This window comes from Lontra canadensis, unplaced genomic scaffold (genome assembly GCF_010015895.1).
Source record: "Lontra canadensis isolate GAN:19392208 unplaced genomic scaffold, GSC_riverotter_1.0 scaffold100, whole genome shotgun sequence".
Lineage (NCBI taxonomy): Eukaryota > Metazoa > Chordata > Mammalia > Carnivora > Mustelidae > Lontra > Lontra canadensis.
Window position 1 is genome coordinate 4,026,762 of NW_022631094.1, and position 15,861 is coordinate 4,042,622.

The 15,861-nt window shown below is 42.2% G+C and overlaps 1 protein-coding gene and 1 long non-coding RNA gene across 5 annotated transcripts in view; one reads left to right on the plus strand and one right to left on the minus strand.

The window, feature by feature from the left end:
- The window catches only part of NRP1 (neuropilin 1), a 137,145-nt gene that overhangs the window by 36,790 nt on the left and 84,494 nt on the right, over positions 1 to 15,861 (minus strand). For all 4 annotated transcript variants that reach the window (XM_032837808.1, XM_032837809.1, XM_032837807.1 and 1 more), the window contains exons 7-8: positions 4,309 to 4,464; positions 766 to 910 (exon numbers count right to left, since the gene is read on the minus strand). In XM_032837808.1, coding sequence (XP_032693699.1) covers positions 766 to 910; positions 4,309 to 4,464 — 301 coding nt within the window. The remainder of the gene's footprint in view (positions 1 to 765; positions 911 to 4,308; positions 4,465 to 15,861) is intronic.
- On the plus strand, positions 2,034 to 8,187 carry LOC116855255. The gene is made up of 3 exons (XR_004380317.1): positions 2,034 to 2,118; positions 6,181 to 6,303; positions 8,141 to 8,187. It is a non-coding gene; the product is annotated as an uncharacterized LOC116855255 (long non-coding RNA).

Consider the following 15,861-nt stretch of genomic DNA (forward strand, 5'->3'; position numbering starts at 1 on the left):
CTGGCCTACCTTTTCAGTCACTTAATGCCTCCAGACTGAGTCTTCTTCACCTCTCCAGTGGGTGGAATCCCTCTACTTACATGAGTTGAACAGAAACTTTTAAAGTCCTATTCATGTCAGAGGAAACAAAAAAACTAGAGACTTTGACAGATCGATTTCTAACAATAGTATATGTGTTCCACAAACGATGGCTAGATACCCAGACCCAGAGTTTTCAGAGGAGTTAGTAGGAAAAGGAGGTAAACCCCTCCTTGATCTTGGCTGACACAGCCTCCGGTAGCCTTCAAAAATAGAAAGATAAAGTGACCGAGAGCAGCATGTCATGTAATAATTTTTAATTGTAGATCTACCGAGCACTTGTCCGTGGGCTGTGCACCCAGAACACGGGGACAGAAGCTCCATGAAGACAGTGCTTGTCTTCATGGAGCTTGCCGTCCAGTGGCAAACACCTGCGACACGCCAGGCTGTGCTGAGTGCTTTAGATCCACGTGCTAATCCATTATCCCAACAACCCTGCACGGGTCTGCTGTCGTGACTGTTCCCTAGATGAGATAACAAAGGCTTTGAAAGACAGTCAGTTCCCTCACCAAATAAGCCAGCGAGGGGCACAAACACATCTGTCATGGGTAAAGTCAGATCTGTCTAAATCTGGAGGACGTACTCTTAACCACCAAATAAACATGACCCCATTTGTGTGAGATAACTCCGCCTATATTTAAAAGTTCCCATAAGTCAAAACGAGGCTATCTTCCAGCTGGACCTTACCTGTGATCTTACAGCCATAAACTTCAAACCTCATCGATATGCCAGTTTCCCAAGTCGCAGGTCTGATTCGGACAAATCGAGTTATTAGTGGTTTAGGGAAAACTCCAAACACAACGTCTGTGGGGTTGGTGTTTCCCTGAAAGATCTAGACAGAAAAAGAAAAAAGCCCCTTTAACAACAGACTCTTTAGATTTAAGACAAATACAAAAATACGTTTTCACAGATGCCTATAAAATTATTTACAACTTCAGCACTGGCTATCAAGGTTGAGGTGGCATTAAAAACTTGTCCTGTTATTTTTTCAAATGATAGCCACCAGAAAAAATCACGTGTAATACAGAATGTTGCCCTAATCATCTATTCAATTCTCTGAGAGCCTAGAACCTCCAAAAGCACTATTCAAAGGTAACACTTAAAAAAATTTTTTTTTTAATATATTTGACATACAGAGAGACAGCGGGAGAGGGAACACAAGCTGGGGGAGTGGGAGAGGGAGAAGCAGGCTTCCCACCGAGCAGGGATCCTGATGTGGGGCTTGATCTCAGGGCCCTGAGCTAAAGGCAGACACTTAACGACTGAACAACCCAGGCACCCCTCAAAGGTAAAATTTGTTAAAGGCTACATGCTATCATCCAAAAAAGTTGGAGATTATTAACTCTATCATACGGACCTACAGAATACTCTAGACATTTCACGGGAACTCACACCACTTTACTTTCCCAGGAACCCCTGGAAGGAGTACTTTTGGAGTTCAGTATAGGGTCCGGCTTTTGGAAAACTCTAGGTTATGTTCCCAGCTACAGCACTTGGGCAAGTAGCTTCCCCCCTTTTAACTCCATTTCTTGATGGAAAATCTTATTCCTAATGTTAAGTAATAACTTCCATCTTTTTTCAAATCACATTTTAGTGGTCAAAATCAAAGCCGAATTATATGATACGCAACTGGAAATCAGCTTTTCCAGGACCCCTGCCTCTAGTTTTAAACATGAGTCATTTTATTCTAGGAAAGGATGAAGCAGGTAACTGCAAATGTAGTAGTAAGTGCCAGTCATGAACAAGTTCCCCACGGGCCACGCTGCCCAGGTATGGTGCCACAGCCCCGTTCTCCAGCAAGATCTCTGAGGAGCAGAGACTGTCTTGCCGGGACACTGGCACTAGACCTCTCTCTGAGGAGCTGAAAACCTCCACTTCTCTGGCATTTACTTCAGCTCTGTGCTGGGGAGAGCCCACAGAAAAGTAAAAGCTACTAGTGTTCTGCTTATCACACAGCCACACCATATTCCTGTCAGGATGTGTCCCTTGGATGTCACTGGGTCCCTTCAGAGGCCTGGGGACTCCTCCCCACCTTTCCAGGTAAGTTCTCAGAGGAGGACTGCAGTTTCCCAGGGCTTGTTCTTAACCCTGGGAGAAAAGACTTCTAAAAGTCGGGATGATGTTTTTGCTTCATTTAGCTTAAGTGGCCTGCATGACGGAAGGTGGTCAAATGCTTTAGAAAGTTGGCTGTTAGCCTGATCTCTCTCCAGAGATGGTTTAATATCATAATTTATCCTGGCCTGTGATGGCCTTTAGATTTCTGTCCTACTTCAGCAAATCTCTATGGGAAACAATCTATATGGGAGCATTTTTGTATGACAAAGAATAATGGATAGTTGCCGGAGGGAGTAGAGTCCCCAGCCGTAATGCTTGAAGGGTCAACAAGTTCTCTTCAGGGAGAGACTGGCAGTCAGTTAAGAGGGCTGCCTGCTCCAGCGTAGGCTGTGGGGGTGAACTCTGGCTCACACTGAGGGAACTTTACATTTGCTGAAAACCATGTAAGTGCAGACATTCCATTTAACATAAAGAGGATGACTGGAGTTGTCGTTGGTTGAAGGCTGCTCTTGACGAGCTACGGCCAACTCTCCCTGAAGAAGGCAGGGAAGACGTGGAGGTCAGCAGGGCCTCCACAGAATAGGGAAAGGAGGGTGGGCAACAGCAAGGAGACTCCAGGTGGAGGATCGGATTGCATTAGCGTCAATGAAAGTGCTCAGAAGGACGCCACACCCTTATCTTTGCTGAATCCTTCTTTAACCCATCTGCCTCCCACTTTGGAAGACCTTCTGCATCCCAGGATGCTCTGGATTGTGGGCCTCGCTCTGTGCATTGTCAGACACCCCCTCAGACTTTGTGTGTGCTCCCCGACTCGTCCCCGTCATGGTGTCTGGGCCATGTAGACAACTGATGGCCAACAGCTGACGAGGACATGTTGGAGAAACAGCCCGCATGTTTAAAGAAATGGCCTGGAGGCCTGAGGTCAGTTCTCCTTACTCTCTCTGGATTCTTTTGTTTGTTGGTATGTCTTTGGCATCAGTGTTTTGTTTGTTTGTTTGAAACTAAGGCATGTCTTCCAAAAAATACTTCAAGAATAAGTCATGAAACTTAGGGTCAAAATTTACTTGCTAAAGCTTTAAAAGCATTGGCTGTGAGGGTTTCTCGTCCCCAGATGGAGGATTGGTTCCATGTCCTCCAGGGCTAGACAGTGGCCTTGAACTTGTTGTCCATAGAAGTTTCCTCCCACAGGGCAGCTGTCTATATATCTACTTTCATCCTGTCTGCCCTCAATAAGAGTTGGGGCTTCGCAGCTAATCAAAGGGAATTATCTTCACACTCAGGAGGCTTTTCTTAGTTCCAGACCCAGGAGGAGAAAACCAGGCCACGTATGCTCAAAAGAGAGACAAAGACACATTAAGTGGCCTCTTCCCAAACTCAGAATTTCAAGTTACCTGGATCTTTGCTACTATCCTTATCAATGCCATGCATTTTACTTGGCTTCACGGAAAGCTTTTAATTTGAGGGAGACAGCGAGTAAGAGTTCTCAGAAATCTTTTGATTAGTCAATCAGAGCAAGTGGAACTTCAAATAAATAGGCAGACTGAGAAGAATATGTCAGTTCCAAATGAGTTAGGGCAGGGCACCCGGGCGAGGCCTGCTGGTGTGGCTTCTTTGGTGAAGAGCAGTGAGGAGGTAGCGTCTTGTCGTTTGCGTGATCTGAGAGAACACTGAGAACTGCCTTTCCTTCGATTCATTCTCACAGAAGCAGCCAAACACACTTGTAAATTAGTTTGTGAGCCACAGAGGGTAGGTGAAAAGGAGTTTTCTAAAACCAGCCCATTACTGAGAGAAAGAAAGGAGTCTATGAAAGAGAAGGAAGAAACACAGGGAAACCAAACCAAACAATGCACCTAAGGCTGTAAGAGGACAGTGCTTGTCCCATGCACCGTCCATATCCCATGAGAGGTTTAAAGTGATTCTTGAGTCTGACACTTAATTTGGCTGGTATTGACTTTTCTTGGAAACATCTGTATAATTTCCTCTTGGCTTCTGGATCTGGGAACATGAGACCCCCTTGGTCAGATATAAACCTCTAATTGCACTTTTCATTTTAAATCAATCCAAAACTAAACCAGGCCAGACAGAAAGCTCCCAAACAAACAAGTAAAAATTGATCATCCATTTCAAAGACTCAGTTGGTGGTGGGGGCAGGAAGGGAACGGCAGTCACACTTACAACAGGTTTACTTCCTTCTTTTATGGTGATCCAGTCTTCCCCGTTGGAGCTAATGTCTACTCTGTAAGTCTTGACGTAATATTTCTTCTTGGTTTCCTTTGAAATGGCTCCCTGTGTCCCAACAGCTGTGACAAAGCGCAGAAGACCCAAGTCTACCTGCAAAACAATACAAGCATGGTCAGTCCCTCACCCTGCACCACCATAACCGGAAACGGCTTTTCCTGTGGGTTCCATAGCGTAGTTTTCATCCACCTGAGAGCAATAAGCCCTAATTCCACCTGGCATCAACAACCCCTAACTTCCCCATTCCATTCCTTCTAAAGGAAGGCACAGGTATGGGGCGCCTGGGTGGCTCATTCAGTTAAGCATTGGTCTTTGGCTCAGGTCATGATCCCAGGGTGTGGGATCCAGCCCCATGTCAGGTTCTTTGCTCAGCAGGGAGCCTGCTTCTCCCTCTGTCTTTGCTCGTGCTCTCTCTCTCTCTCAAATAAATAAATACAATCTTTTACAAAATAAAAATACTTTTCAAAGAACACAGTAATATATGTCATTTTACAATTAGAAAATCAAGACAAGATTAATTTGCACATTGGACTTTGGAGAGGCTTGGACTAGAGCTCAGTTCTAATGGGCTCCCATTACACTCGGAAGTATCTGCCCTCTCACAAACCAATTGCAGACAGATACGATACAACTCTGAAACCACCGTGAGTGTTGTGGTTTGGAAAATGGGCCAGAGATGTATAATCTGGAATGAAGGGGAGACAAGGAAGATAGAGTAAGGATTTTTGTTTCATCTTTAAATCTCTTCCTTCCCCTTGTCTTCCCATGGCCTTTCTTGCAGTTCAGCTCCAGAGGCAGGTGGATCCCAAGGCATCATCTGGGAAGGACTGATGCCTCCGTGTGACAATGTCTGGGGCTGGTGAGCTCTGACTGTAAATTTCCAAGGGAGAAGTTCCTCAACACCAGAGCCTGGTTTTTGTCTCTCACTGGCCTATCTCATACCCCTGAAGGTTGGGCTGCTTGGAGGGCATCGCAACAGTGACGACAGAGGGTGACCAAAGCCTCAGGGTCCATGATTTCCTGCCAGAGGTGTGCAGTGGCTTGGGTTGCTCCTGTGACCCTGTGACATGAGAGGGCAGGACAAAGATCTAAGCATCGGGCATTCAGGAGTCTTGGTTTGGTTCTGCCACTGGCTAGCTGTGAGGCCTTGGGCAAGTCACTTCGTCTTTAGGGTTCCAGTCCTCATTTGTTAAATAAAGGAGTTGGACAAGATAACCCAGAGGGCCCCTTTCATCTCTGACTTCCAATGATTCCATGTTTCCAGTAAAGTAAAATACAGTTAACCCTTGAACAATGTGGGGAGTTAGGAGTGCCAACCTGCCCCGTAGTCGAAACTCAGCACATTAACTTCTGACTCCCCCAAAACTCAACTACTTATAGTCTACTGTTGACCAGAAACCTCACAGATAACATAAATGATGGATCAAGACACATTTTATATACATATTATATTCTATATTCTTACAATAAAGTGAGCTACAGAAGAGAAAATGTTATTAAGGCAATCGTAAGGACAGCCACTTACAGTATCATACTATAAAAAAATCCACTTATTAGTGTACCCTCACAGCTCAAACCCAGGTTGTTCAAGGGTCAACTATAGTTTTGTTTTTTTTCTTTCTTATTCTTTTCTTATTTCCATCATTAGTAACCAAGAATAATCTTAAAACAAAAATCATTACTAGTTTCTATATGTTCAAAATATATTTAATTTCTTCTTAAGGATACATTTGATTTTTTTTTTTTTGCTTAAAATTGTTTCCCTCTATTTAATATAACTTCTACCTATTTTATTTGTGTATAATGCAGATACTTTAAAGAAATGATACCCAAGCATACAGCAAATACTTTTTAAAGGACACAGAAAGTAACTGCACATTACAACTACTCAACATTAACAAGATGTTTCAACAGCACTTTCATTATTAAGAGGTAAGAGAATGTCATTTTCCAAAGAGAACAGTAACAAAAGCCAAAAAAACAAAAATAAAAAACCCCAAACATACCCCCTACCCACCTCCAGCACTTCTGACGCCTGTTTTCCACTTACTGCCTGACAACCCAATTTTCAGAAAACAAAATTCCAATTAACCCTCTGGTCCTATAGGCCATGAACACCTAAAGAATTTCCATTTTATGTACAGTCAGCCTCATGAAGAATGACTATTGTCTTTCATGAATTGCTTTTTCCTGAAGGCCCTTGGAGTAGTTAGATCAACATGTTGCCAATTCACTTCAAAAACTGAACAAAAAGTTACATCCAGGAAAAACAGCTATATCACTAGCCCATAAAAGCCAACTTGAAGTTACACAATTTAACAATAGGAGATTTCATCTGGAAAGGAAGGGAGCACCATTCAACGTAAAACTGTCCTTATTTCATTTACTTGATTTTAAAGATACAAAGTTTAGGCTTAGGTTTTTGCCAGATTTAAGAAGAAAAAAGAGGAAGGCTTGAATAGAAATTAAGAGTTTAGGATAATGATGGTAGGTGCTTTAATCTTAATTTAACAAATAAATATTTACCCCACACATTTTTACCAAGCACCTCTCCTCATTAACTGAAACTTGAATTTTTTTCACATGTGAGCCATAAGACTTTGTATGAATTTGTACACAAATTTCAAAAAAGGGAGGCAGTCCACGTTTCCTGGATTTGGCAAATAAAAATAGAGTCTGTTCCATTAAATTTGAATTTCAGAGGAACAACACCTATTTTTCATACATGTATGTCCCGTGCAATCTTGGGGCATACTAAGAGCTGGTCATTCGTTTACTTGAAACTCAAATTTAACTGGATGTTCTCTATGTTATCTGGGAACCCTAAATGTAACTCTACTTCAGGCAAATAATCAGGGGATTTTAAGTTGCTGCAAAAACTCTCTTGATTTCCTAACGCTTCAGTCTGTAAGTTAATGGGCACTCTGGACTTGGTTGCACTCCACAATTTCAACTGTTTTCAAATGCTCTCAGAACACTTAGTGCTTTACTGACTATCCATTGAGTCATGCCCAATGCCATATCCACTTTCAAGCTGAAGGGCCCTTAAAATCGTGACGTCCAAGGGAGCATGAAGCAGAGCTATTTAAATAAACTCTTCCTGTCCAACTTACAAATGGCTCTTCAGTTTGGAAATGATTAAATCCCCAAGAGTGCATATTCAGCTCAGGCTGATTTGAAATAACTCTAGAACTTCATCCCTGGGCTGTCCCTTCTGCTAATTTTTAAATTTTGTTTTTAGGGTAAAATTTGGTTACCAGGTAGGAAAGTAGTTAATTGGTTGTCAACTAGAAAAATCCTAGGCATTAGAAACAATGGACTTTAAAGGAGGGAGTAACTGACAGGAATTAACCAGGTATCCAACACGGGAGATGTCCAGCATCCCAGATAGAAAGGCCCCAAAACATATGCATGAATCCCTTGTAAAAAAAGAAAACAATATTTTCCTTTCTCAATAGCAATGAAATGCATTGGCAACCTCCCCTTGTAATTGCATAAAATTTCCTGCTGTGCTTTAAAACTCTGCAGATTCTCTTATTTATCCCACACTGGGATACTTGAAATTTCATTTCATTTTTCTTCCTCACATTACTGCCACTGGGTTTAGCAAGGATGAATGACAACCTCCCAAATGATTAGGGCTGGGGCCTGAACTTTTGCAATTAAAACCGGATGGTACCCAGAACTCTAACAAGACACAGCCTCCCTAGCACCGTGGGAGCTCTCCCCAGCAGTACCAGCGAAGTTCTTTCAAGTCTTTTCTCCCTAGGTATCTTCAAGGAATGCCCTCACAGCGTTCGGCTTTGGCAGAGATGCGTTGCCATCAGCCTCAGAAGCCCTGCCGCTCACACTTCCCGCGTTGTGTCAGGAGACCCAGAGGCCTTACTGCCTAAAGCCTGGGTGTTTACACTCCTCTCACCAGTGAAGTCGGCTCTGCTAATCATGACATTGGCCTCCGTTGACCTTCGGAGTCCCACCTGCTCTACAACTGCATCTTCCAGCCACATTAAATTATTTGTTACTCCTCACACAAGATAAGCCCTGTTTCCCTGACTTGCCACATGAAGTTCTCTTGACCTAAAATAACCTTTTCCTCTTTTCTGACTACAAATCACTTTTCCCTCTTCCTGGTCTGGTAGGCAGAATGCGAAGTCCCTTCTTCCCCCTGGGGAAGCTTGGTGCATGGCTTGCATCTCTACCACTGAACTTATCATGCTGTGTTTTTGTTCTACTTCCATCCAGAATTTTGTGATTTCTTCTAGGCAGTGTCTGTTTTTTGATAGAGAAAAGTAATAGCTACCTAGTGAAAATGTATAAGAGGCAGAAAAGATTAAAGAAGAAAATAGAATCTCCGTAAGACCAACATTCAGAAATAGTCACCGATAAGAGCGTTCCAGAATATTCTTTTCCATGCAAAATACATGTGGATGCTGTATGTATGTTTTATCATTAGCAAAATGAGGTTGTATTACCTCTAGGTTTGAGAACTTGCTTTTTGCTTAGTTGGATGGCTAGATTTTTATATCCAAAGTATTTTCCAACGGCTTCGGATTATATTCCACAGCGAGGCTTTTGCATAATCTGTTTGATTGGTCCACTACCTGTGAACATTTTTATTCAACTTAATTGACATTCACTCAGTGGACACTTCGTACCTCTTCTCCTCTAAGTTCTATGTAAGTGGTGAGGACAAAAAAGCAGTATGGGTGTGAGAAACACACACACACACACACACACACACACGATGACAGAATGGGGCACTGCTCGGAGGAAGGAGTCAACGTTTTACGCAGACACGTGGAAGTCGGGGCACTGCAGACATTTTGCAGTGGACTCTGATGTCTAAGACAGGTGTTGGAGGATACACAGTAGAAGTTGGCAAATGGCACAAAAGGCAAAGAATGTTCTGGTGAGAAGAAGGAGCAGGAAGTACAGAGGGAAGCAGGAGGACATGAATGAAAGAAATAAATTGACCCTAAACAACTTATTGTGTCTCCCTCGCCACTGTAGCCCTTATTTGTCAAGAAGTGTATCGCTCTTCGTTTTTATTTATTTATTTATTTTTAAGAAGTGTATTGCTCTTTTAAGAGTATTCTCTGGTCATTTTCAAGCCAACATAATTAGTTTTCATGAAGACTATTCAAAATCAGCCACTGGCCATCCTCTTGGTGGGTTAGCTTTTTGAATTATGATGAGCTCTCACCAACCTCACATCATAATAGACAAGATTGGCGACCCAAGACAGGCAGCTGGAAAGACAAAGCTACAACCCCAGAATGGTTTTACATAATGCCACCCCTCTGTGTTTTGGAGGGTTCATCGTCCTGAACAATACTTCCTTTCTTTCCATAAAAACTCAGACACACAATAACCATAATTAAGTAACCTGCTTTCCCTAAATCCAATCAGCTCTGTTCCAATCACTATCTTCTCATTTTGAAAGAATATCATTATTTCACAGCTGCTTTATTTTTAATTGGAAGATGGATGTGATTTCACATCTGAGTTTGATGCACTTCTGTTTAACATTAAGGGTGATGGTGAGGGGGTGTGAGGATGGGAGGCGGGGGATGTACGGAGCCGTGCATCAATGCACTTGCTAAAATTGTCAAATGCTTCACTCTGTGTGTGTGACGAACATAAACATCTGGTACTTATCTGGTCGAATGTAGACTATTTTATAGGAGTCTAGCGCACTCCTTTTGAACTCTCACGGCCACTCTCTAAGTTAGCTTATGTAGCCCCATCAGCAGAAGTGACCCAATACTATATCCTGTTTCCAATGCAAATATAAAATTCTAACACTGTTGCTAGAATGTCTACCCACGTCTCACTTTCACTGTGCTCCACCCCCAAGGAGACAATATAGCTAGACTGCAGATACAGAAGAGGAAAGCCCAACTTTCATCTTGGGTTTGGGGAGAGGCACACTCGTAGAAGAAAACAGAGGTCCTCACCTGCTTCTGGGGGGCCAGGGATGGGGTCCTAGCTGCTCCTGTGGGGGTGAGGGCCCCTCCCATGGCATGGACCTTGACCACGATCCCAACTCGCTCTTTGTTGGAAGATGTCTATGTGTATAATCCACATGCTCTTTACGGCCATGGCATTGTCTTAGTAATGACAGGAAACACATTCCCCAGATAAAGAGAAGCCAGGAGAAGCACACTTTCTACTGGGAATCATTTGAGGACAAAGCGCACGTTTCAGCATTGTGTAGTTAATCATGTAGCAAACCTCTGCGAACTGCTGGTTAAACACCAGCATGCAGCCTCCGAGCCATGAAATGAATATCGTGGCTTTCTGTAATATACATAACCAGCTATTGGTAATGTCATAATGTGGAAAGCCTCATTTCTAAAATGAAAATCTGTCTTGCTCAATAAAATACTTCCCATTGAGCTAGCATTGGGCAGGGAGCGTTTACCAGCTCTTAACATTCCCAAAGCAGGTCAAGACAAGAGCCTGAAAAAATACAGGACAAAGGACTGAAGTCTGATTAAAAACAGGAAAATATTTTGAAGCGGGGGGAACATGTCGGATTTTTTTTTTAGAGCATCTCTGATGACTCAAAGAGCTGTTTAATTCATCACTAGACACTCTAAGCTAAAGAAAATATTTTTAAACAATTGTCTCATTTCCTTAGATAACACACATGTTTTCTGATAGAGGCTGAGCATTTGAACATCAGTGCTGTTCTAGGATCTGTGGGCTTAATTCAAGCATCTGATCCTTGCGTTCCTTAACCTCTTGGACTTTGTAGAGTTACCAACTGGAATATAATCACTTTATAGCCAGTGACATAGTTCTCTATCTCTTTATGTATTTTTTTACTATTACTGTATCACATAAAAAAATACTGATGGCTAAAGTTACTATATTAATACTATATTAATAGAAAAATCATAGGGCAATCCCTCTGTGTCAGGCATTTACTAAGGGCTAAATTTACAATCATTACCTCTTTCAGTTCTCACAACAGTCACACATGGAAGGTTTTATGGACAAAGCAACTGAGGAACAAAGAGATGTGTGGACCCTGTCCAGAGTCACATAACTCACCAGTGACTGAGCTGGGACTCACCCAGATCAGATCCATGGCCCATGTACAAACACTACACCCAGGCTGTTGCCCCATTCCTGTTGCAAAATGTAGTGATTATCGAAAGAAAGAGATTACTTCCTCAATAATAAAAAAAAATCTGATTCTTCTTCTTAAAAAATACAATTTTGTATAATTATAGAGAATTTGAAACCCTTTATGATGACCTTGACCATGGGTTTAACATTTATACTGACTACCAGAAAGCAAACCATTGCAAATGATTCAGTTACGCTGTTGAAAAACAAGATCGTAGAGATGGATCATTGTTAGCAAACGATAATGAATGAGGAAACGTTTTTAAAATGCTGGTAAAGAGTAAAAATATCCAAGTATGAGAAAAGTGTAATGCAGGAAGTTCCTTGCCAATTTTCTTTTCTGGTCTTAATTGCCTGAATTAATCTCTCTCCCCCTCTCTTTTTCATTGCTAAATTAAAGGAAAGCCTTTCCTTGGATGGAAACAAACTACTGGTTGTAACAAAACTCTGGTAGTAAAACAATACTACGTGAACGAAAGATGAATTCTTTCGGAAGCTATGAGCCAGCCACTTAGAATAACATTAGATAAGGCTGTCACAGCACAAATGCGGTGGAAAGCCTGTTTCCTAGACTTTCCACTGTCCTTATAGCACAAGAACAAGAAAAGGGGCAAGAAAAACTAAGTCCCCAAATAAGGGCTGACCTTGGTCTTTTTTGTCTGATAAAGACAGATAATGTTTACGTGGGCTCCTCTGTGTCTGAATTCATTGCACATTCTTTAGATCTCATTTTTTTTTTGCATAAATCAGAAGCAACTAATTAAAAAGAAATATTTAATTCTGATACATTCTTTGAACTGGAGTTCCATCTGGTTCTGTTTAAATAGTAAAATCTGCTGTAGTTGTTAAAATTGGCAAGTGGCACAGACAAAAAAAGAAACAAAAGGGACTCAGTGCAGCAGGTTAATACTTTCGTATTTCAACTACAGACATTTCCAAAATCCAGCTACTCAAATCACTCCAGTATAGAAACCATAAAGATCAAATGTTCTAGAATAGAGGGACCACTGCTGGTCTACATTTCCGCAGTGTGATGGAGACAGCATCAGGCTTTGAAGACCTTTGGTTTGGAACTGGGACGCCCACCCCAAAAATGCTCAACTTTAGTTTATGAAACATATTTAAGACATGTACGGGCAAAAAGTCTTCACATACCCTCTGCGAAACCTGAGTTTTTTTTTCCTTCCATATTTTCTTGGACAGATATAATTGTGTACAGAAAAATACAGACAGATATTCCATTTAATTCCTTTCTTACATGAGAAACCTGTAAAATCTGGACATCAGGATGCAATCTATTCTGATAAAAAAGAAGGAGAAAGTGAAATGTGTTAGGGTTTCTCTAGACTCTGGAATACAAATAAACATCTAAGACCAGTTGAAACTCTCCAGTAGAGATGAAGAGAAAGGCTGGTTAAACCCCCATGAGAAAAGATATTAATCTTCTTAAGACATACACATGCCTGTGAATTCCTTTCTTCTTTAAAATGAAGAAGCTTCATTGCTTCAATATCATGTCACCTTGCACACGGGTACCTCTGAAACCTTCAACAGCTCAGTCACAAAGACGACACACACACAAAAAAAACCCTTTTCTAACTAAGATTTTCAGGGACTCTTGCTGGGCAGTAAAGGACTCAGGGACTTAGTACTTCCAATTAACATTTTTTGAATGCATGTTTGTAAGTTACATTAAATTTAAAACCTGAGCCTAATCCTTTGATGTGGGAAGAGGACAAGTATTCAGAACAGACAAATGCAATTTCTAGAAACCCCGTTAAGAATTCAACTTAAAGGGCGCCTGGGTGGCTCAGTGGTTAAAGCCTCTGCCTTCAGCTCAGGTCATGATCTCAGGGTTCTGGGATCGAGTCCCGCATCGGGCTCTCTGCTCAGCGGGGAGCCTGCCTCCTCCTCCTCTCTCTCTCTGCCTGCCTCTCTGCCTACTTGTGATCTGTCTGTCAAATAAAAAAAAAAAAATTAAAAAAAAAGAATTCAACTTAAAAATGTTACAGTAAAAATTGTTTAATTGGGATTTCTTAAGAGAGAAAAGGAAGTATGCTACAGGTTAGAAATAGTTGTAACCAGTTCAAATATGTATAAACACTGTGTAGGTCTCCTAGTGACAAGCCTAATGGGAGAGCTGTGCTCTTGCTAAATGGGTTCACAGCAAAGATGCAGTCAGTGTCTACTACATGGAGGGCACGCGCTGGCGAGATGCTCTCCCGCCATAACTCTCGGTTCCTCCTGTTAATTGCTTATGTATAAGACCTACAAAAACTCGGAAAGTATTCTCCTAGTAGAAGACCTAAGTCTTCTACTAGGAGATTGCATGCGGGAGGTCGGCATGAGCAAACTGGCAGGTCCAGGGGTACTGATCTATCTGACCGCAGGGATGTAACACTAGCTATGCTGTGAGATCGAGCAGACTGTGTAGACAGATATCTGGCTCCTGATATCTGTCTCTGCCCAAACCAAAAAGGTACAGTATGGAAGGATGGATAACGGATGGTCTGGATTACAACCATTTTACAACTTAGCACAATTTATTATCTCTGTGCATAATTTCAGTAGGACTATACTATGGAGAGAAACATTGATTATTGCTCTTCTTACTAAAACATCTGGGGGCAAACTACAAGCTAACGAAGGGAGCAGGGAGCATGCTCACATGTGTCTTACACAATCACCGTGCTGCACATGACATGGGTACCTGAACTCCAAGTGTGAAATTAAACCGAAGGATACTGAGTATCCAGATAGAAGCATCTAGTCCATTAAACTCAACACACGTTTATTGTTTTCCAGGTTCTGGAAGCAAGTAGGCCTATGTGGAAATAATGATAATACAAGACAAAGTAAAAAGTGCCACCATGCTGACCAAGGAGGCATTATGGGATCCCAAAGAAGAAAGATTCCCTGAAGAAAGAGAAAAATGGGCTTTAAGGAAGAGAGGTCAATCTAGTCATTCACACCCGATCTTGTAAGATAGGGTAACACTTTGGCCAGGGAAGGGGCCAAGACTGATGAGCTCAAGGCAGAATCAGCTGGAAAAATATCCCACCCAGATGCCTGTGTTTCGAAATATCTGATATGATGAATATTTTCCTTCTATCTAATATCTCCTGGCAGAGCTGCTTTTAGAGGGCAAGTTTCAGGGTCCAACCTGCCCCCTCCCCCCACCACACATCACCTTTTGCGTGGGCCTTCATGTGGTCCACAGGTCCAGGCCAGGAACGGCCTGGCTGGTGACAGAGAGGCAAGGAAAGCCTACTTGTAATGGAGCTTTCTGCTCATGAGTGTGCATGGCATTGTTGGGGTAAATGTGTTGCAGTGAACACTTTTCCTGCCTCTGGGACTCCCAGCATTCCTGGGGACACACCTCAGCCTCACTCTGCATGAGTCAGGGACTTTTCTCCGGGGCCCTAATGGCACACGCCACGGTCCGGTCTTGCCCTATCTTCATTTCTACATTTAAAAGAAAACATCTCAGCAAAGTGGCAAAAAAATTGTTAGGTTTACTTCAGGGATTCACACTGCTGTTGAAATCATGCCGTTCACGCCTCAAACATTTAAGGAGCCGGCAATGAGTTCAGACCACAAGCGTATAATGGTATTTTTGTTTCTGTGGAGGGAAGCTGGTGACCAGCAATTACTCATTTATCACACAAATAAGTGCTGGATACTTAGGTGAAAGAGAGGGAAGGTTCCCAGATTCCTGCCCTTTACCCAGTGAGGGAAAAAGTCAAGTAGACAATCAATCTCCATACAGAGCAGGTAGACTGCATTAAAAATGCTCAATACATTCTAGACTACAGGGAAAAAAATTGGGGGGGATGCAGACAGCATGTGGGGACATAAAGCACACACCCCAGAAATACTTCAGTGGCTTTGACGTTAAAAAGTGACCTGGACGATGTTACGTGAGTTAATTAACCACCCCAAGCCTTAGTCTTCTCTCGCCAACAAAAATGCCAAGGCTCACTCCATTTAGTGGGCAACCCACAGTTATTATGAGGATCATTATGAAGCATTTGTATGCACATTAACCATAAGAATGTGACCCCAATATTTTTTTTTCTTTTAGTCACTTGGGTAATTGTGTGTGTGTATGTGTGTGGTTTTGCCTGTGGTACCCAGATTGTAACTCTTTTGAAGAATGGACAGAATCTTTCATTTCAAATGCACCTGGCCCTTATCTATAGTGTCTCATCCTTAGCAGATGCTCAAATATTCTGTTGAATTTAAATTCAACGTTGTGTCAGTCCAGCCTTGCCGGCAAGGCCTGAAACTCCTTTCTTCCAAACAAAAGCCAACTGCCTGTCGTTAAAGTTGAAGTTAGTGTCTGAGCAACTA